Source organism: Catharus ustulatus, chromosome 6 (assembly GCF_009819885.2).
Source record: "Catharus ustulatus isolate bCatUst1 chromosome 6, bCatUst1.pri.v2, whole genome shotgun sequence".
Classification (NCBI taxonomy): Eukaryota; Metazoa; Chordata; class Aves; order Passeriformes; family Turdidae; genus Catharus; species Catharus ustulatus.
The window spans coordinates 10949923-10973606 of NC_046226.1; the positions used below are offsets into that span (position 1 = coordinate 10949923).

The following is a 23684-nucleotide window of genomic DNA, read 5'->3' on the forward strand; positions in this document are numbered from 1 at the left end:
TTCTATTTCATGAACAGTTTCATAAGCACTACATTTTCCTTCAGCTGAACATTAAAGACAAATATTTAAGATAAATTTATCACCACTGGAAACCGCCAGCTTTATAAACTACACTGAGAGTTATTACAATGACTATTTTGTCACGTTTAAGATGTTACCATGATTGTTCTGTGATATTCAGATATGCTGCCTCTGCACAACCTACAAGTGCTGTTACAAATAACCACTATATAGTTTACAGAACACACATAGATTATATACAGAGTACATAAGATGCAGACCACATTGCTTACTTCATTTGTATCACGATGCATTACACCTACTTCAGTAAGTGCTTTGCAATGCAGAGAGTATTAGCTTTGATGGTGGATAGTACTGCAAAGCAACTGAAAGGGTTTCAATGATCCTCAAGGTATGTACTCTATATAAAATCCTAAAAATATATATGTGGATATATGTACATATATGCACACATATACATACATAAAATGAATGGCAATACGTACGACATAACAGTGGGCAGGGTTACAGCATTGATCAGTTCTAACACTAAGAGCATTACTGTTAACACTTAAAAAGATGGATGCTCATTATTTAAGAACCTGGAAATACCTGCAGGACATCATCTATTGAGAACTGTTGCTCCTTAGTGAGTCCTTGTCTCTTTCAATAGCCATGGGCTAACAAATGAATCAGTCTATCGGATAAATGCCATTTTTTCCTGTCAGTGGTTTCTGAAATGTCCTGACTAATATTTTCATTACATAAGCATCCAAATTCCCCAGGATTTATGGTAAGGGAAGCAGAATATTGGAAGAAACTGGAATAATACTCTGAAACTAAACTCTGAGATTTGACTATTTTTTTTTTTAATTTTGCAGGGATTGCCAGGATTAAAATCTAAACCGTTTTTTAAAAAATAGATTTCATGCTTTGATTATACACCTATGTGCACACAGACACATTAATGCACGTAAAAATACATGTTTTAAGTGTGCTAACCTAACTTCAATTAAAAATATTAAGACACACAAATGAGAGAAAATATAAACATACTTCGTTCAAGAAAATGCTTTCATAGAAACAACTGAAGTTACTAGGCTATTTTCTGAAGAACTAAAGAGACTTTCCTCTTATCCTAAGTTAACAAGTTCTTCAAATGTGTCATATTCCTTTTTCAGCAAGATACCCTTAATAACTGAACTCGCAAACCACTGCAGGAATGTGTGGACTTTTCATGTTGTTTATTTTTAAAATGCAAAATCAAACACCTCCTGTATAATCACTTGGTGCAACTGGATGATTTTCTTAACTGAAACTGGAGAAGTCCAGAACTTTCATATTAAAGAATTAGGTTCTATTTGCAGACTTTCATTAATTGGGAAGTATAATTGTTATATACTGACCTGAAAAGTGCAGCCATAACGCTTAAAACTACAGGTACTTGGGGCATTAATACATTCTGACAAATGTGCATTCAACTGTAATAGGAAAAAAATGTGAGTTTTGGCAAAAAGACTTTTGCATGATAACATAAAGGGCAGAGGTTATCAGGTTTGTATTGTGTGCCATTTGCAGAACATACAACACACATGTGTATATTTTCTCCAGTCTGATCTCAAGTGCTAATTCTGTATATACACATATGTAAACCACACGCACATGCCAATACAGTATACAGTGTGATACATTTAATATACAGTGAAACTTCTACCAAAGACTATTTCAATAGGCAACCCAATTAAAAAAACCAAAACAAACAGAAAGAGCATACTCTACAATTATTTTATTTCATTTGACTTTAGTGAATGGCTAATCTTTTCTCAAAAAGTGATTTTATTTTACTGGTGCTCTGAGCAAGTCTTAAGATCAGTTTCACTGTAGTAAAGTACATTTTTTTTCTAATCCTAATTTCACGAGGAACCAACTTTTCAAAACATAACATGCAATTCTCCGTGCCTAAATTTAACAGTTAAATTACACAAAAAAGACTAAACAAGTACTGCATGAAACAGACAAAGAGTATTAGAATAGGTACAGTTCAGTAACTTTAAAAAAATGCAGTACGCGGGATTAAAGCTGATTAGTAAAATGCCTGCATTTGTCACAGATTGAGATTTAGTCCAATGTCTTGGATTATTACAAGCACAGACCACTTTTCATTTAGAAGTAAACCAATTTGCCGAAGCATTACATATATATGGACAGCAGCAGCACAGGTGGCAGCAGCTGGATGCAAACTGCCTGAAAGTTGGAGCAGAGAGCCATTTTTGGAAAGGCCAGCCTAACAAACACTCTCTTTTCAAAACCAGAGTCTGCAGTTTCTATTTCCCACAAAGCAGACAGGAGCCAGTGCCTGGCTCCTCAGCTGGCATCCCTCTTTTGGGCTGCAGAACCTCATTTGAAATTCCCACTCCTTAAGCCCCACATGACTCAGCTCATCCACCTCCCTGGAAAGAAGTGGTGAATCAACATTGCTTTGAATGTGCAGCACTGGAACAGGCAAGGGAGTCTTTAAAATCTCATACTGAGATGCCATCAGTCACTCATCTCTGATTCACAACTATTGTGTTCTAAACACTACCTGTAGAAATTCACAGTATCATTCCAAAAGACATGTAGTGGAGGAAAAAAAAGCAAGAAGGGGACATGTGGTCTAACAGGTTTTACAAGAACACCATGTTTTTCAACTTCTCGAAACCAGAAGTCTGCCAAAGAGTTATGAATTAAACATGAAAATTGCCTTTTATTCTACAGTAACATATCCACTTGTACAGTACAGAATTTTCTCAAACTGTTAGGCAGGCATTTTTCTGTTTTCTGCATTAGACCTCTTGTCCCTAGTCATGCAACCAAGAAACACATACATTTCCACAGTATTAGAAAAAAAAATTAAGCAACATACAGCAACAGATGATGCAGGGCAAAGGGCTATTTAAAGTTCTGTTTCTACCCATGGTTTCAAACCCCATTCTGACTGCGAGTGTAACAACCCAGCCTTTAATGGTGCAGTTCTTACAAGCACTCAGACACACCTCTCTGAAACTAACTGCTGAAGTCAGGTTTAAGAATAAGCCAAAGTGCTCCAGAACCAGGATCTAATCTTGGCAGTAAGCACTGGTAGGGTTGGCCAATATATGTATTTTTTCTTAACAACTCTGTTACTCTTAATAAATACAGTATATATAATACATTTTGTATTTCATTATCTTGGAGGAAAAGACTGCACTAAACTTTGGCAGGAGTCTTAGGTGCCTTCTGCACTCTGCTACAATTAATAATTTACAAGTGCAACTGAAAAATGGTATGAATCCAGCTCAGGAAGTAAGTAGCAGAGGAAACAGAAAGGCTCATCCTCAGATCAGAAACTGCACTTTCCTTAAAAGAGGCTTATGGAGGGATGAAGACTTCAGTAAATTCTTCTCTATCCTTGGCAAGGAAGTTCTACTTTTAGGGAAAAATTAAGTACCTCAATTTTGACAGATGTTACTTTTATCTCTTCAGGTACAAGAACATGGATCTCTTCAAAGCAAGGGTTTAGTTTTTAAAAATCTACATATTACTGGAAGCTTCTATACAGTAGGAGAAACCTTTATGCATTGTTGCATCTGCTGTTGGAGTGCTGTACTCTTCCTCAATCTTACACCATTTCTCTAAGTATCAGTTACTATTTTTCCCTCAAAATTTAACAGATTTATTAATAATTTAAGTTTTTCCATTAAATTATGCATCTATATGAATTCTGTAGTCCTCACTAACTCTTGTCAACATGCTCTGAGTTTTAATAGTGTATTTTTTATTTTAATGTAAGCTAACTACCCCAAGATGCTGCTCTATGGTGCTGAGAAGAGGGAAGGGCAGGGGGAGAGCTAGTAAAAACAAAAGCAGGAAGGACATGCGCTAGTCTTGGACAAGCCAAGTGTAATAATGACTCAAAATTAAGAAACTGTTTCTTTTTTAAATAGTTTTTCAAGAAATCATTAAAAATATTTGAGTGTTATCACACTTAACTGTGTGGTAGAAAAAGCTTTTCCTTAGATCTCACATTTTAACAAGGTAATGGCTTCTGGCAAAATTCTTGCGAGATCTTACTAAAGACATTGTTTAATTTTTCAGCACAACACAGGGCATGACTTCTTACCTCGCTCCTCATGAGTGTTTTAACACTGCACTTATGAGGACAGGAAACCATGACACATGGGCAGTCTGTATCTTCATGTTTCTACAGAGGAAAAAAACCAAACAAACCACAAATCAGATCTCAGTCTTTAACTAAGAGAGCACTTACCTGCAAAGAAAAGCATCCTACAATAATTAAAAATCCCACAACACTTTTTCAACATTATTCCCAATTGCACAGTTACAGAACTCCAACTGCTCAAATATCAGTTTACACTTTTGGTGGAGGTGCTGATATTCTGAAGCAAAACCAAGGGCTCCTTGTGTTTTCCCAAGCAGAGCAAGTCCATTTGCTTACCACTTTATTGGTTTTACTTCAAACAATGAAAGAGTAGTCAAAGTCAAGTTTTAATCCCCAACAATCACTCACAAAATTGGGCATCTTTAAAAGAAAGCAGAACCAGTGTAGGTGTCCTTTCTAGTAAGGGAATATAGTTCATGGAAAAGCTCATCAGAAATGTATACTGCCTATTCTCAGAGATTCTCTTTCCTATGTATGGATATTCCCTTCCAATTCTTTTCTAGTTTTGATTCCCAAACACCTGATACGAAGACCTGTTACAGACAATGATGCTGGGCAGGGATTTTAATCCAAACCCAGATGACAGGTATCTCAGCATAGCTGTCAACCCTATCACCCCAGTGAGGGAAGAAAGTTAGGCCCAAATAACTGAATTTACATTTCCTCTCAGTTTTCTCAACAAAATGAAAAATCCATTTCTCGTCAAGTGACACGTCCCATTCAACTTGAAACACACTGCTTCATTTCTGGTACATAAGAAAAGCAAAGGAAACAAAGCTCTAGATTTATAAGCCTGTTAGAAAGGGAAAAACAGATAACATACCCTTTCTGCCCAGTAACCAGGTCTATTTTTTGAAATAAAACTAATACATAAAGGAGATCTGATCTCCAAGATGTGAAAGGCCTTGGTTGGAATTCTGGCATAGATCTGCCACTATTTGAAACTGTCTATCTCCTCCTCCTAAAGCAGGCATCAGACACTGTCCTGACCCATCTACCCTGCCACTCACACTCGCTCACTTGGCACTGGCACAGTCCCAGTGACAGGAACCAGGGAGCCCTCAGCTGCTCCTTAGCCAGAGAGCTGGGACAGCTCCTGATTCATCTTCAGCCCATCCCCACCAGGGTACCCAGCCAGGAGCAATGCCAGGAGCAATGCCAAGCAGCCAGGAGCAATGCCAGCCCCTCTCCTCAGAGCAGGCTGGCAGGGTGACAGCGATGCTCTCCTGACAAGCAGAGTGCCAAAGCATCCCTCCTGCTCAGAGTCAGGAGCTGGACCTGGGCCTCTCACTGAACACATCTGGAATTGTGCTGAAGGGAGACATCACACACAGCCATGTGACTCTAGGAACCTAATGCCCTACACACTTCCTTAGTTAGTTATCAATTACAGACCCAGAAAAGCAATACTCCCTTCTGATGTTCATTCCCTAATTTGAATTCCCTAACCTACCCAAACCATCTGACAAATGCTGACACACTCAGTCTTGGTTCATGATAAACAGGCAGCATGCAACTTCTCAGCATTCTCTCCTGTTTTCCTCCTTGCTCCACATCCCAGTGTCCACACACTGAAGCCATGGCCAGCCTTTCCAGGATATACCAGAGTAACCCAAGTCCAGTGGCAGAACTCTCTCCCTCCTTATCTGAATTCAGCCAGCTGAGCACATAAAGCCAAATGCCAAACCCAGGATAAACCACAGGTGATACCACATGCAGGGCTCCCAGCACAGATGAGGGCAGGGCAGGATATTAACACTGCTCCCAGAAAGGCCAGTGCCACATTAGGAACACATCTGGCTCCAGAGCAGTGACAGGGAGCAAGGGACAATGTCTGGGGTCTTTCCCAATGCTGTCCCAGCCAGATCAGCTGTATTTCAGACCACTGGGCAGAGCCCAGACTGCCCTGGCAGGGTGTGGGTTATGGCCAGGGTGTGGGTTATGGCCAGGGTTTCAGGGAGGGGCCCAGGCACAAAGCAGTGCTGTCCTTCCAGATCTGTCACACTACTGCTGTCCAAGTACCAATTTCACAGGACAAACACTTCCAAGTGGATTATACCCAGAAAAATATAGTAATCCAGAAGCATTTCAGATTACTAATCTCCATTTTAACAGTGCACCATTTTTATCTGTTAGGAGGCAGAGGATGGAAAAGGTAAGCTTGTGACAAAAAGAAATGCTAAATTTCAAGATGGTTTGAACAAAAGACACTAAGAAGCTAAGTCACTGAGTGAGCATGCAGGCAAGACAAATGCAATCTACAGAAGAATTCTACTGACATTGTTAACTTGTTGGAGTCTGCCTCCAACCACGGGGATTTCCTACCCCACAGATCATGGGATTCTATGAAGACATGAACCACATGTTCTCCAGTAAGTTTTTTTGTTTCCATTTGCATACCTTTTTTCTCAGTCTGATCCCCCTATCTCCATTTTCAGTTCAAGTCAGTGAGGCCAGCTTCAGTCATTATTACATTAGAGAAAATTCTAGGCTACAGAGCCCAGAGACGAATTCAAGTTCATCTCTAAAAATCCGGTTTTGTCAACAGGGTGACAAAACTCAAATGAGAAGTCAAAAGAAACCTAACAGCACCCAAAGGGGCCTACAGAAAGTCAGAGAGGGACTTTTTACAGGGGCATGTAGAAATAGAACAAGGGAGAAGGGCTTTAAACTGATAGAGGGCAGGTTTAAATTAGACATTAGGAAGCTCTAAACTGTGAGGGTGGTGAGGCACTGGAACAGATTTTCCAGAGAAATAGTTTAATCCCTGGAAGCATTCAAGGCCAGGCTGGATGTGGTTTTGAGCAACCTGGTCCAACTGAAGGTGTCCCAGCCCACAGAAGGGCTGGAACACGAACCATCTTTAAGGTCCTTTCCAAGCCAAACTATTCTGTGATTCTATGAGTCAAACATACAGTGTCATTAAGCTCCTGATTCTTACTACTAAAGTATAGTGAGGCAGCATTTTAATTAGGCCACAACAAAGAAGCCCATCTGCATTTCTATAACCACTGAACTTTTAAAAATCTAGGGAAAAGTCCCTAAAGTATCAGCCAATCCAGTTTGCAGAACATAGTTAAAACTCACTGATTCTGGCTGTTAAGACACTACATATTTTTTAATATCACTTTTTGCCTCATACCAATTCCCAGCCTAATCATAATTCTGGGAGAACAGCATCCATAATCTACCTAAATACACTTTCACCTCTGTATCAGAATATACAAGAATAAACACAGGGCAGACTTATTTTTTTCTGTGTATTTTCATGTCTCAGCTGCCTTATTCTAAGTGAGGCACAGTTACTGAACTACCAGCCCCTGCAAGTGTGCACTCAAATATCTGAGAGCCAAATCTAAACCAGAACTTGGCCAAGTTTCTACCTATGCCTTTCTGTAACAACATCTACAAGCAAAGAATACTTCTCATCAAGTTGTCAGCCTTCATCTAACAAACAACACACAAGAATACAAATCAGAATAAAATTTTCATCACACTATAGTATGAAGGTGGGAGATCCAAGATAATCAAACTACAGAAATTATGCAGACAGATTTAAAAAAAAAAAAAGTTAAAATCATACTAAGATAGATGCAGCATAATATCTTGCAATGTGAAATAACACAAACACAGTCATGTTAAAATTCCATGTGTAAAGTAAGCACGACTTTGTCAACCTCTGCTCTGCAATTCAAACCCTCAATATGCAGCCTGTCTGATGCCAAGAACAGCAGCAACTCATCCTAGGCCTGTCATGAACCACTGCTGGTTATGGCAAGGTACAATTTGCATTTACATTCTTCCTTTTCTCACACAATGAGTTTTACATTCTTCCCTTCCTCCCACAACAGATCACACAGTAGCCAAGAAGGATTACGTAGAAGATGCTATTTTTCCAGTCTATTGCAGTGCTTATGCTTTTCTTGCATAATATTTGATTGTTATTATGGTAGTTGCATTTATTATTTAAGTTGTAAAAAAATCTAAAAAGCATAGCAAGATTAACTTCAGCATCAATAGCAGGCAGTGGATATGAACCTTTTAAAATGCAGCATCTGAACATCAGAATAAAAAAAAAAATCCTATTCAATGCACTCTTTTCCTGCAGGAAGAAGACATTAATTCTGGCTGAGAGGCCCAAGCCCTTTTGGCAGCTACAGAGAAGGACAGAAGAGTTGTTATTATTCTACATTATTGTAGGGAATCTTGATGTATATATACAAGGAAATACTGCACCTGCAACATAATCATTGGGACTTGGCTTTTACAGTATTTACAGGTTGTCTCCCGGTATTTACAGGTCTTCTCTACATGGTCTGGCAAATCTTTCCTCAGTATTTTTTCTTTGCAATCAGCACGAGGACATGGGAGTTCTTCAAACTGACAATCAGTTCTCAAATGCATCTGAAAGATTTAAAAAAAAAGTCAATTCAATTAAGTTTTGTGCATGTCTTCCATCGTTTGAAGACACTCAACATTAAAAAACTTCAGAACCAAAGTAAGGAGAGTTATTTTGTGAACTGCATCACACAAGAGCAAACACTCCCTTCACCTGGACAGCTGATTTCACTGTATTACAGATGTACATGAGCTACTTCCACACTAAAAGCACTCTAATACAGCACAAAATTCTACATAGGCTATTTAAAGAAAAGGTAAGCACTCTTTTTAAAGGTATATTATTCCACATAAACATAGGTGCTGCTTTAAGTTGTTTAGGTACCTGAGCTTGCTCACTCAAAGCAAGAATCTACACATCTCACAGCAAACTGCTGTGCAGCCATACCACACAGCTGCTGAGTTACTGAATTACTGCTATCTCATGCCTTCACCAAAACTGCCACAGGTCCTTTTACACAACTCTGGACAAGCCAAAGGTTTGATTTCATGCATAAACACCCATGAAAAGATTAGGACAAATAAAACCACACCAAAATAGAAATAAAATTTCTCACATTTGTCAACTACACATTAAGATTCCTCACTATTTTATTTCTCCTTCCAGTTTTCATTTGGTTCATCCATTTATATTTCCAAGCCTTAGTGCCAGACAATCACATGTATTTTACAATTCCTTAAAGTTCATAAAAAAGCTGAGTTTCAAAACAATTTAAATCTACCATAACTTTTATAAATCACATTAACCACCAGTGAGAGCAAGTTAATAAACTGATTTTAATTTGTAAGAATTTTTTCTTCATTCTTTAACTCAAAAGAAAGTTTTTGACTGTTAGATTATCTTACCAGTAATTGACCCAAAGATAGCTGTTCCTTACAGCCCTTGTTTTCATTTCTGCAGTATATTTGAAGGGCAAGTAGTTCTCTCCTGCAACAATTATCTTTAAATACCTGAAAAATCAAAAATCACTTTATTTTAGAAACTGAAAACCACTCAAGGATATGCAAGTTCAAATAAAGTAGAAGCCATGCAATTCAGCTACAGCAATGTCATTACATTCTAGCTTTATGTGCCAGAAATAAAATCCTGCTATTCTATTTTTCTAGAAAGTGCACAACACGGCAGTTCCTCCACTGTGAAGCAGCTCAGTGAAAGAGTATTTGGACAGATACTCTACTACTGTTTCAGTTTTACTATAAATATAATAAAGGGAAAGGTACAAGAAAGGACCAAATTTGCTGCTATCTGCTTGCCAATATCAGGTCTGCCCAAGCTAGAACTGTCTCCATTGTTTGGGGAGCTGCTGTATTAGGCACAATATCAAAAGACAAAAGAGACTCAAAGCACAGTAGTTTGGAGGGGAAGCATTTCATGGATGGTGGTCCCAAAATCACTAGATTGGTTGGCTGGACTACCTACTTGCACTTCACACATAATGACAGATATTTTCTAAGGTTTGGGATGGAAGGAGGTTTTTTATTTCACAGATAAGTGGGTTTTAACTATCTCTCCATTTTAATGCTTATAAGAACTTCCTGTGTTTTTGTCCACAATAAAACTGAAAGAAGTTACAAACAGAGAGGTTGGGGTTTGAGTTTTACACCTTTTATAGGAGATACCCCATAAGAGACAGCACAACTGAACTCTCAAGAAGCCAAATTGTGAAGGGCAGGAACTAGAGAGAGACAAGAACTGAAAACCATTACTGCTATTTTGAAATCCAAAACCAGAGAGATAAACTTCTAATTGCTTTTAACTGCTTTAATAGCCATTAAGAAATACCTTAAGAACCAAGCCCAACCTATGACTGCTTCTGTGATAAACAGACTCCTGTGACACTGTGTACACTGCAGCACTCCTGTAATTATAGAATGGTTCTGCATGCTAACACTTAACCAAGAATTATGATCCACCTGCCCACAGTGACTATGAATCTATCCCAGTATCAGTGAAGAAGGGAACATTGCAATCCCTCTCATCTGATCTCATCTGACACAGGTCAATGATTTCTATTTACTTTTCAGAAGCCTGTGGGAAGTCTAATGAATCAACAAGCCTCATTTAAATAATCAATTGGCTATGCTGCAGCATCTTTTCCAAAGTAATTCACAGGGTCAGTATGCAGAGTTTTGCTGCCTGAAGATAAGGTAAGAAGACAGCTTCTAAAGTTTTTCAAAGACTATCTAAAAGCATTTCTGTGATTTAGGACTTCAGCATTCTGTGGGAAGAGAGGTTTACACTGATTTGCACAATTAGTCTAACAGGTACTTCGTATACACTGGCCTTCTTGTCCTGTTTTAAAGATACTTGAAGTTTCATAACAAAAGTACATAGTTATGTATATTGAGAGCCAGAAAGAGTTAAAAGAACAACTAAATTAGGCATCATGATTATTGGTCTGAGCTCCTGGAGAATCCATCCATGACAAAATCAAATCATGCTGAGCACTGTTCAGAGAACTGATTTGGATTAAAACAGAGATTAACACACCCATCAACTGCTCCTTGAAAATGGTTATGAACACAAGTATTAATTTAGGCAAGAAAGACTACTACCACAAATAATCTACAAAACACTTTAGCAACAATGTAAAAACACATAAACTGCATACAAAGCCAAGAAGTTTTTTGGCCTTCAACACTGCAAAAGCAGCAAAAAGTTTCGATGTGAAAAACAGTGAAGAGGGTATCACTGAAATAACTTATACATATAAAAAGAATCTGACTCCATCACCATTACTGTAAGTCCCCATTGTCCTAATTCCAGTGGGGTTCACTGAACACCACACTGTGAAAGAGGTGAGTGAAACAGCAGCCACTAGGCTGGGACCAAATCAGTGTTCACCTAGACCTGTCACATCCCTGCACCTACAGACATGGAATATTTTCCCTCTCTACAGGAGATGGAATATTTCTTACCATTCTCTTGGTTGATGGGAGGACAGCTGCAATGCCTTGCTGCAGCTCCCAGCTATGAATAGAAGATGTGACACCTGTCTGGATGTTTTGGGATGAAGCTGACATGTTTTCTACCATGAGGTTACCAGGAAAAATGAGCCATCTACCTCTATAAAATGCAGGGTTTAGCTTACATGACAAATCTACCGTTTTAGGCAGTTAATTAGGTTTATGAAATAGTTACCACATAACAGTAACACAACTTGTGTACGCCACACAGTTCAATACTCTTGAATAACAAATGATTTTCAACAATACCTTATCTTTTACTATGCTTTCTTGACATGCTGTACATTTGGGACTAGAAGACCTGAAGAGAAAAGAAAAGAGAAAAACTGTTTTAGCTCCTCTGAATTTTTGCAGTACACAAATTTTCATTTATGAGGCACTTTGTTTTTTATATTCAGTGTATTCTAAAACCATTAAAAGTGGATATAGTTAATTATAAGGAGAAAATACAACATTATTTCAATAGATTTGAACATCTGAGTTTTCAGTGGAAAGTATCTGGTATTCCAAAAGAAGTAATATCATCACAATGTCTCCAGACAACTGCATAGTGGTTTTCAAGTTAGTAAAATTGATTCCCTACTTTTCAGTCTGCACCTCATCCAAAATTGTTGTCATTTCTCAAATCTGCACAAACAGGCAAAATATTGTCTCTTCAATTATTGTTTCTCAAACAATACCTAATGAAAATTTACTTTCTGACAGTCAATTATACATCCTTTTAAGGTAAAAAGGTATTTATGTCCATCTCCTTCAAATCTGTTCTGCTTTTAGCAAGTGCTACAGATGCTTGCTGCCTCCTTCATCTGAACTACTGCCTTGTAGCTGTCTTGGTAAACTAAATACCAAACTTGTGACCTCTTGGACAACAGGCAGAATCAGGAGCAGGGCAGACTGTGAAGAGGAAGTGGAGTGCAGAAAACCAGTTTCTACAGCTGTTTCTGGCTCTGACCTGCCAAGTGTTGTAGTGTAAACCCCTTAGAATCATAGAATGGATTGGGTTGGAAGAGACCAAAGCTCATCTGGTTCCTTTCCCCTGCCATGGAGAGGAACACCTTGCACCAGACTGGGCTGCTTCCTTCCTTTTTAGCTCCTTTTCTCACATAAAATGGGAACAGTCAAAATTATCTCCCTTGTAAAGCACCGAGACGAAAAGCACCAGGTAAAAGCTGCGTGAATTCTTTCATAAAGCAACTCACTGACAGGCTACCCAGCAGCAGTGCAAATCAACGTAAAAGGCTGAAAAAGTTCAATCATGTTATATAATCTGTATGGTTATTTCCAATCATTGTGCTGCCTTCTGCTCTTCAAACCAACCATTTTGTGTCTCATCACATTTCTGAGCATCTTAAGTACCTTGAAGCTTCAATATCCGTAACGCTTTTCATAAGTCAGAAAAAAAAAAAAAGGAACCTACACTGCATCAGGGCATATAGTGTTTAATACAATGTCATGCTTTCCTTGCTCTTACTGAATTCACTCAAGCATCCAGCTTGCTTTTTCAAACTACTCTTGCATACTGAGCAGACATCTTTACTGCTTTATCTCCACTAACTCCCAATTCCTTGTCCTCAAACAACCCTGGAACAGAAGCTGCTAACATAATTATTGTGTTTGTGTATGCAGCAGCTTATAAACACTGAATGAAAAAAATTTGTGCCAAATGCAGGACCAATATAAACCTATTCTGCTTTCAATTTTATGGCATACTTTTTATTAAAAAAAAAGGGAGGGATGTAAATTTTAATACAGGATTTGTTTGCAACAAGCACTTAAATAAAGTGATATAACTCAATGGCCTTAAGCATGTGTCCTTTTCAGCAACAGACTGGTTGGAAAGTCAGGAAGATAAAATTACACATATTCTGGCTACACTGTAATAAGCACATGTGCACGTCTCACAGCAGGGAAGGAAAATTGCCCAGACTCTAGCAATGCCAGAATTGCTACTGCTTAGATTGTCAAGGGTCTGCTCTGTCCACCTGTGCACATCCAAGCATGGCAGGTGTTTGGTTTTTTGCAGTCACTATTATTAACATGTAAGAGTCTTCCAAAACACATACTGAGTAAGAAATAACTGCGTTTCTTAAATACCACACCTCCCTTGACACTGTGTATCAAAAGAAAAGTAGGTGAGTTTTTTGGTTGTTGTTTTAAATTTGAAATGCTGTAAGTACAAAACCTGCAGGAGTGCATTTACTGAGCTATGGACCCTTGTGTTTGCCCAGTACAGAAATTACTCTTTATCAGGAGACTGGGTATTGTAATAACTCCCATATTCTTTTGTCATGTTGCATATAGTCTTGACTTAGATATCTAAGTATTAGATATCAGATTACAGTATTTCCAAGTGACATATAAACCAGCATCTAGAGTCAGAGTGGTCACAAAAACAACTGGTAAACAGATCAAAGCTTCCAAAGTGAAATGCTCTCTCTGATAGTAGTCCAGTACGCAGCATTCATCAAGCCAAGTATCTTCTGTATTTCTGCTTTTCCAGTAGTACATGAACATATTCACTGCTTATGTACCCCAGGAGACTAATGTGTGCTAAATGGTCTCCAAACATTACACAAACTTTTGAAATCACACTACTGAATACAGCCAGCAGTAATGCACCAATGCTGAGAGGCACCTGATGCACAGGTACTTCTGAAAACCTAGATACTCCCTGAATGATTGCACTTTTATTTTTATCTAGACTGGGAAAGATTGCACCTCTCAGCATTCCTTTCACATCTGTATCATTCACTGACCCTCTCTGCACTCTGGCCCAAACATCTCAGCAATAAAGATGCCAGCCTTTCTGACCCTCCTGCAATCCACAGGACACACAAATCCCAAGACAAACAGCTGTAAGGGCTACAGGGGAACTGCTCCACAAGCAGTTACATTTACCCAAGGGTCCACACCCATCTCTGAGGCTGGGTCCACAGCCAGGTTAGGTATCACCATCCCAAGGAATGTGTACAAGCTCAGTTCCTCAGACAGACAATTTACTCTGTGTGTTTGACACCAGATTACCCAAGTCAGAAGTCTTGAGAAACAGCTACTCCATTTGGCCTCCACAGGGAATGAAATTCTTACCTAACACATTGCTACACAGGATTACACCACCTTAACAACTGCTCCAACAATACTGATGGAAAGCTCAGTTGCCTTACCCTGACCTAGAATTAAGCACAAATGTTTGTACCAGCACACAGATAACAAATTCTCAAGCAAGCAACAGTGGAAGGCTCATATTGCTAAAGCTGCAATGGTGTTCACAGTAACGTCAGTAGTTCACAACATTTAAAGGTATCAAGATGCTCTACCAGAACAAACAACATACCTCAGCAAGGCATTCATGCAGGTTTCACAGAATCTGTGTCCACATTCAGTCTGTTTAGGATTGCATAAGATGAGGTGACATTTTTCACATTTGTACTTATCTTCCACAGCATTCACAAATTTCTCTTTGTAGCCACCTTGCTCTGGAACATAGATGGATGCTGACGGGCTGCGGTCAGGATTGGCCCTCTGCTGTACCATTTCTACAGATAAAGGGGGTTCTGACTTCTTACTGGTGTCCATGCTCTAAGATAGTTTCTGTGGATCAAAAATGAGAAAAACTGAGACATGAGGACCTCTTTCACCATTTAAATAAAATAAAACGGAGCATCTGAGAGACTGCATAAAATCAGAAAGGATCAAGAACAGATCTGTGTCCACACATGTGAACATAACACATACATTACTGCCTGAGTATATTTGGCATAACAAAAACAATCTACATATTCAAAGGCTCTAGGAAGCAAAGAGTTAAAACCTGCTTCTGAAAATGAAGTGTTAATTATGGCCATCACTCTAGGAATACATAAGGGATTCTCTCAGATCTTTCTCTCTCTTTCTCTTAAAAAAGTATTGCTTAATATTGAAGTCCAACCATTAGAGGCAGCAAGAGGTGTGGTGAGGAAGGTGCTCTGGCACAGTACAGCACATGATCCTGCCCAAATGCTACTGCAAAAGCACACAACCACCAGTGTCCTACACAGGGTACCCAGAGCCTGCCCAGACCCCCTGCCCACTTTTCCTGTCGATCCCTTTGCAATAGCATTGTGTAAGACACACTCCTTCAAGTCTGCTTTACAGCACCACAAAAGGGTTTTACTTACTAGATACTTTCCAACCTTTTCATTGCACATCTTCACCTGAAGAGAGCAGCTGAGCAAAGTCTAACTGACAGCAGAGAAGGGCCTATGTAATGTGGCCATTTGATTAATTTGCCAGGGCTAAGCACAACTGGCAGGCAGCTGAGAAAATAATTAATCCAGCTGAAGAGTAAATTACAGTACCTATTATCTTAGACAATCCATCTTCTAGGTCAGCATGCAAAGCATTAGCAGAACAACAAAGGAATAATATCCCAGGTTAAGTTTTTAAATGTGTTTTCAATCATTTCCTAGCTAATCTTATAGTCAAACAAGCATAAGTGCCCTTTGAAAGGCTCAGCATATACAGGAGACAGCACAGTTGGAGGATACAATAGCTATTTACCTATGAGAAGTGTCTGGCAATCTACAAGAGAAAGCAAACTTCAACTGCCTCTCCATGTTAACTGGTAATTTAGATATAAACCTATTCCACTGCTCTGTAGTTGGCTCAACTGATGTAATTCAAATTTTAAGAAGCAGAATGAAGAAATGAGGCACAGTTCACTTCTCAAAGTATGCCCACAAATGCCACTAAGAGTCAAATGCTTCACATTCCAAATACACAAACCATTTACACACAGTTTTTGTGGTATCTTACCTTTCCTTGCTCAGCCCAAAACCACACACTTGTAGTGAAACATATCTACTTGCAGATATTTTCTGCATCTATAATTTTGGTACCGAATTCTCCACGCAAACTAAACAGGTATGGAATTTTCTTAGATTTCTGATGCCATTATTTACAGGAAAAAAAAGACAAAATCATTGTGACTCAATGCTGAGACTATTTCATGTTTTCACACCACCAGCTGAGCAAGGGTAGAGGTGCAGAGTGAAGAATTCTCACTTCATTGCCCCCCCTACCCATGAGAAAGCCTCTCTGGTCTCCATCAAACTCAGAGTCCAAGGAACCAATCCTCATAACTGCATGCAGACTCAGTGATTGTTCTTTATTCAAAGGATATGTCATACCCTATTCAAAACCAACAAAACAACACAAACACACTCAAAAAAAAAGAGAAAATTAACTGAAAAGCTACTATAAATTCTGAGTAATAATTTGAATTAATGTTAGTCTATGCCTTGTCTGCTCTTCAAAGACTGCAGAGACTTGTCTTGACAGAACAATATGTGAAAGAACCGAAAAGTCTGTGCTGAACTGAAAGTGACTCACACTTCTCATTAATGAGGAAATTCAGATTATTTCAGACCTTAGCTAGAGTTTCACCAGCAAGCATAAAAACCCAGCAGGTAATAATGACACTGAAGAGGCAACTCGAGATTGTAACCAGCACAAAAGAAATGAGAGAATGCTGAGAACATGATTCAGACAAGGAGGTTCACAGAAGTGCCATGAATGAGAAAGGAAAGCAGCTTACAAAAGCAGTCTAGATTTAGATACTGCCCAAGGCATGAGTGCTGCTGCTGTACATCAGTGGCTGGACAAGGGGAAATGCAATCATGAGCTTAGGACCTGACACTTTTCTGTGGTTGTAAGAGAAAAAGATTAGCAAGAGATAGAAAAAAGTGCAACTCCTTAAGTATCCAGGCTGCTGAAACTTAGTGGCCTATGGACTTGCTTCCTGTGTGTGACTGGAAACGCTTCACTTGGCACTTCGTTTAGGAATCTGTAAATGTTTCAGTTCCTTGATTTGTAGATACTAATACCTCTTTTCCCTCTGCAGCTGTGTATTTTTAAAAATCATATTCAAAACCTCCACTATTCTGTCAATTCTTGAAATCAAAAGCCAACTTCATGCATGTTGACTTAGGAACAACAGGAACAACTTCCCTTAAAATGACAGAAAAAACCAGACACGACCTGCTTCCAACCCACAAAAGAAATATAGAAAAAGAGATACTAAAAGAGATGCTGACAGGAGAATTGTCTAGCCAAGAGACCTCAAAGTTCCCAAACCTGCAAGTCACAGTCCACAACTACTGAATGTTTGCTTCCCCATTAAGTTTCTTCTGAACAAGAAGAAGCTAAAGATGATTGAGATGTGAAGTCTTCCAAAAGCAAGATTTCTTCAAGGAAACTGAATAATTAGTCACAAGGAGGCAGACAGGGGTGACAGGAGAATATTCAAGACTCAACACAGACAGCACCGAATGCCAAATGAGCAGCAGGTGAGAGTTTCACAGAGATTCGAAACTGCTCCAGGCTGGACTGTCAGCTGTCAAGAGAGATTTCACACCAGAATAAACTGCACAGGGTGCCACAGGACTCCACTTTTGGAACTGACACCTTGGATATCTTGTCACAGAAAACAAGCAGAAAGCACACTGACAAATAAAACCCACTATGCAATATCCCTAACAATCAGACTTGTCTGCCTTGGGTTCTGTATTTATTTTATGAAGAAAAGCTCAACAAGCTCAGCAAACAGAGCAGCCAGATTGATGAGGACCTCTCTTCCACAATACCCTGAATACCAGCATTTTCCTGTGCAGCAAAACTCAGAAGCCATTCATGAAGTACTGTCACAAAATAGAACAGAGCATTGAGCTTACAAGACCACCACAACCTTATTCAATGAACAAGCTGCATTTAACAAGGGGATGGGGAGAAGTGATGTTTATCTGTCTGTATGCACAGAGCTTTGCCATCATGCATACAGTTATATGCTCCTGCATCTGCATGTGGGATCGGTGGTGAACACAAGCACAGGTAACACAAACATTTCAGCTGCCACCCTTTTGCAAACAGCACTCTGTTATGGTTCCCATGCCACTACAGGGCGTCATCTGCAACGGCTTCTCTTCCTTTGCAGGAACCTTTAACAGCAGGACTCGGATTATTCCCCCATAATCATGTTTCAAGCTGCCAACAGAAGCAATTTTGAAGTCACACCTCAGTAAGATACTCTGCACTTATGGCAGTGAAGTTAACATATTTCCAGAGAGCAGGGAGAGGAGCCTAGCTAGGGCATTCAAGATGGGCTAGTTCTGGTGGGAGCCTCTGATTCCTGAAGGCATGGCAAGCTGCCATCCAGCCAAAGACTCTGGTTCTTGCTCAGCAAGCTAAATCTTAATGCCCAATTAATCACCAGCTAGTTCTTACACTCCAGTTTCTTATCTGTGGGAAAAGATCATCACAATAAAAATATATGAACTTTTAGATGTCTTTTAAAACTGTTAAACCTTGGACAATCACTTTTCAGGGCAGATAAGCACATAAAAAGAGGACAGTCACCAAGGTTGGTTCTGTCCCCTGCTGCTTGCCTTTCAGCCAGCATGTGCTAACACTCACACCTGGGAGGACACTGCTGTGGCCATCGGATGGGTGACACTGTGACACTGCTTGCTCCAGTCTGGTCACTGCTGTTCAACACAAGTGGCATTCAAGCAACTGAGGCTGGACCTCAGCTGAAACTTCAAGCTGTATATACTGCAGTGAAGGTCAGAACAACTTGTTCTGAACAACTTGTTGGTGCTTAACTTACACTAATATTAGTACAGAAGCTCAGAAACTGGAAGCAAAAGTGAGTTCACCCATAACCTGTTCCGAGAATTAGGAAGCACGGGAATTCCCAAACAAAAGGCATTTTGCTTTTTCCTTATTTAAACAAGGGTGTTGTTCTCACTGCACAAAGAGCAAGCATCCTAAAAATCTACACTCGTGTTCTGTATTACCACATATCTTTATGATTTGTTCTTTGGGAATAAAGCCAGTTTATAAATGAAACTTTTATAAAAATTCAAAATAAATTTGCATCCTAAAGAAAACAGAAAATAACTCATATAAATTTAAAACACTCCTAAAAATTTGATTGATACCATGGGACTTTAAACCTAGAAAGCTCTGCATGCAAACAGTTTCAGTATACTGACAACATGAAGCAAACAAGCTTCTGCCACAGTTTTAAAATTCAGAAAGAGCAAAAAAGCTATTAGAAAGAAATGTTTTCATTACAGTACCTTAGAAGAGAATAATGCATGACATGGTTTAATTTGGTTGTTACTACAGGACAGCAAAGCTTTTTGATCAAATTACAGTTTGCAAGGAGAACATAAGTTCCTGAAACAGAACAGCACTGCATGCACAATATCTAAATTAAGCTCTGAAAGAGAAACCTAAAGTGGGACAGGGAGTTTAAGATCAGAGCAGAAAAGTAACCTTTCCTCTTCAAAAAAATGTTGTATCTAAAACGTATAAAAGCACACAAACTTCAGCATCTCATCCTAACCAGGTCATTTCTTTTGGTAGCCTGGGGTATAATTTTTCAGTGTAGTTTTTAATGAGATAAGGGCTTGTGATTGTGCTGTCTCTCCTCTCAGCCTCCCAAAACCACATCAGAAACAACTGGACAGTTTTCATGAAAATGAACAGCTAGGAGGGGAACAGAAAGAGAAACTTAATGTAGTGTGACAGTGAGCAGAGGTTGTAAAAGTGCACTATCAGTCAGTCAGTGCACAGACAGGCACAAACCAGCCAGGGACACCTGATCCCCCTTGTCCCACTAAGCTTCATGGTCTGGGTCTCCTCCTAACCCATAAAAGCAGGAGTGGAGTGGAGATTTAGAGGTTTTTTTGTTGTTTGATTGCTTTTCTGGGGAGGTGTTTGATTTTTGATTTTTTTTTTTTTTGAGGAGGGGGGGAGTAGGGGTAAAAAAAGAGATGTAGAACACAGATTAGTAGGAAAAAAGACTTCATCAGTTTTACTGCTCTTCACAGAACTTTCTTCCCTACTCCACAGGATAGCCTCAGAGAGACAAATAACCAGGTACCAGGAGAGGTATTTTCAGATCTTCAGTCTTTCCAGCTCACTTGCTTTCTATCATCAAGAATTATTGCTTCAAGTTAGCACACAGAAACCTTTATCTTAAAATTAAATTATTAAAACAATATGAACCTTTCCTCTGTCTTATATTTCAGCATTTTATAGCTTCTAATAAATTCCTAGCACATACTGAAAAGAATGTCCATCATTCTTTCACCATTTTAGACAAGTCTTCTGAGCTGGTTCTGCTTCCGAGTGCTATTATAACATGTAACATATACTGGCATACTCTGTCTTGTTAAAACAGTAATGCTGAAAGCAGTATATTGGTGACAACATATTATCAGTTTACTCAAGGCACACATGTCAAAAAATATTCAAATAAGGCTGAGCAGGGGGGAATCTTGACTCTGGAGCTCTCCAGGGTGAAGGGGTCCTACTGCAGAGTATCATTCTCACAACATCCAGCACACCTCTGGCATAGCCCCACTGCTCATCTGGGCAGGGGCACTGAACAACAGACAAACAAAAGGCAAATGGCCTGGATCACTGCAAAAGAAGACTGAGGCCATGACTGAGGCAGCACTAGAGTGGCAGGTTTGAAAAGCAGACAACCCATCCATCAGATTTATTTTGTGCGAGGTCAGAGGTCTTGGCATGTTCACTCCTCTTGTTTGCACAGGAGAATTACTGATTTATTCATTTTTACCTCCATGCATTACATGCTTTAAGTGCTATTTACTGTTTCTCCACAGCACATACATATATATATATATAGGACAAACTAACCAGAGGTTTAGGTATTTCCATGTATTTAAATATTTGATACTACAAAATATATTTTATTAATACACCATAAATATCAATGCTCCTTTCATTTCTGTACAGGAATTAGACTTAGTATTTGAGTGCAAATCTAAAAGAAGGTGAGGAGTGGTCTCATATTTCTCACTGTGTAAAGTTGTATCAGCATTGGCGACTTAGCAACCCTTCCCACATTCCCTCAGAGAAGGCCCTGGAAACAGGTATAATAATAAATATTGATACCTAAAACTTCTTTTTCTCTGTGCTAAAATAAATGTGTTATTTTAACCACTTTAAACTTCGCCCAACAATTTCATAAACATGCATCTTCCTTGCTGTGGAGATGACTGGAGATCACATACATCATATTGCAGAACAAATGGAGACCAACAGGAAAAAAAATCGGTGCTTGGATATAAGCAAGGAGGCCAAACATTTGAAAACACACAGAAGCCATGCCCTGAGTATTCTCCACACAGGAAGCTTCTCCCTTTTGCAGTTCTCCCCAGGGCAGTGTTCCAGCTGCTGAGCTGAAGGCACATCTGGAGCCCACCCAGCCCTGCCTGCTGCCCAGAGGAGACCATCCTCAAAGTCAGGGCAGGCTGTCCACTGCTGAGCTCTCAGAACTGCCTGGGTGAAGAAACCTCTCCAAGAAATCTCTCCCATCACTTAACACCCCTCTGTGATGAGTTTTTATTGTAGCAATTACAATGTGATATTCTGAGGGAGCAAAAAGGCCTGTTCTGATACTTGAACTGCGAGGATCTCAAGCAATTAAACCGTATTTCACCACAATCTCCACAGGCTCTAGCCTGTAGAAATTATTGAACAAACAGCAAAACTATTTTTGGTTTGGAAGGTACAGGCTAATACTTCTTTTCCTAGCTCACCTAGAAAATCAGAAGTATAATCATAAGATGCTATAATGATATTCTTGCAAAAGAACAATGCATGTCACTTGAATCATAAACATTGTGTATCTCCCATGTTCTAGTTTGCAAGACGACTGAAGAGCTGGAAATGAAAGGTGAGTTAAGTTTTACATTGTTTTATTCTTTTAACTTATCAATTTCTTTGGCTGCATTTATTTCAAAAACGAGTCTGTGAAGTGTTTTAGAGGATTAAACAAAACAGCATCCCCACACAGGGGATCTCGATTTAGCAAGTCTGCTGGACTGTGCTGTCATGAAGAGTTCTAACATATACTCCTGCTCAGTGTAACAAACTTCCAGATTCTCAATAAAGGACAGATTTGGAAAGCAATTACATCAGCACTAAGAGGTTACAATAGTAATATTTATAAATAATAACACAGTATTAACATAGTTCAGAATGTCCAAAAGCCAGGGACTGACACTTTCAGCAAATCCAATAATTTGCTGAATACAATTAACATTTAGTCTAACAAACTCCACAACTTTTAAAGGGCTTTAATTTTATCTAATAAAAAAAGACAGCAGAAAAAGTAAGTCAGTGCAGTTAAGGAAAGCTGATTTTTACGTGACACTATGTTCAACTCTTTCTTTTTTGAAGGTTTACAGCATTCCTTTGAATCATGACACACGGGTTGGCAAAACAGCTTTAAGATTCAGCCTCAGGCAGCAGTAAAAATAAAGTGTTTGTATTTTGATTTACACTTGCTATCTACAGCTCTCAGTAATTACTTCCCAATCTCACTGGGCTTCCAAAACACAGTATAAAGTCATTTGAAGTGCAAGAAATCAAAAGCATCTTTTAGAAATCAAAAGACCTCTTAAGCTTTGAAAGCCTGGGTTACAAGACAACAGATAAGAGAAATGCTGTCCAAGCTCACGACGAGTATTATTCTGCATTTCCAACTCCAATTCAGGCTCCTGTACATTTCCTCTTTTCTCTCACGCACCCCTAGACAAAGCTATTGCATTTTACCTATTAAGTCAACCCCCAGCTGTGATCTGTATTTCTATAGCAGGCTTTTAGTAGAAGCAGATAAAGAACAGGAAAGATCAAAAGATGATCAGATGATCACAGAACAAAGTATACTTTAATCTCTTCCTCTCCTGTTTAGGGGAAGTCCATGATTGAGATACACATGACAGTCCTATGTGGGAGAAGCGGATGAACAGTATGAATTTTTAATTTTTTTAACTTCTGGCTCTGTTTACAAAGGAAAAGTTCTATCTTCTACAGAAGAAATATACTCAGATAAAATATTGCCAGAAACACCATGAAAATCATCATATTTGAAAGTAAAGGTACTTTCCTCTTTCAAAATGGTTTTATACATGCTTTGAGAGAGAAAACCCAGCTTGTATTTGCATCTGGAATACTCTGTTCTCATGGAAAGCTATTTCCATCAATCCAGATTTTCTCCAATTCCTGTTTCACAGTAAGCCTAACACTTCCTTGATTTTTT

The 23684-nt window shown here is 39.0% G+C and overlaps 1 protein-coding gene across 15 annotated transcripts in view; it reads right to left on the reverse strand.

Annotated features, from left to right (window-relative positions):
• Window positions 1–23684, reverse strand: part of TRAF3 (TNF receptor associated factor 3) — a 69675-nt gene that overhangs the window by 19051 nt on the left and 26940 nt on the right. For 13 of the 15 annotated variants that reach the window (XM_033062335.1, XM_033062333.2, XM_033062328.2 and 10 more), the window contains 6 exons: window positions 14901–15157; window positions 11816–11867; window positions 9446–9550; window positions 8438–8605; window positions 4142–4222; window positions 1407–1481 (listed from right to left, as the gene is read on the reverse strand). In XM_033062335.1, coding sequence (XP_032918226.1) covers window positions 1407–1481; window positions 4142–4222; window positions 8438–8605; window positions 9446–9550; window positions 11816–11867; window positions 14901–15142 — 723 coding nt within the window. In that variant the 5' untranslated portion in view covers window positions 15143–15157. The remainder of the gene's footprint in view (window positions 1–1406; window positions 1482–4141; window positions 4223–8437; window positions 8606–9445; window positions 9551–11815; window positions 11868–14900; window positions 15158–23684) is intronic. The other 2 variants (XM_033062338.2, XM_033062337.2) reach the window with 1 other exon arrangement.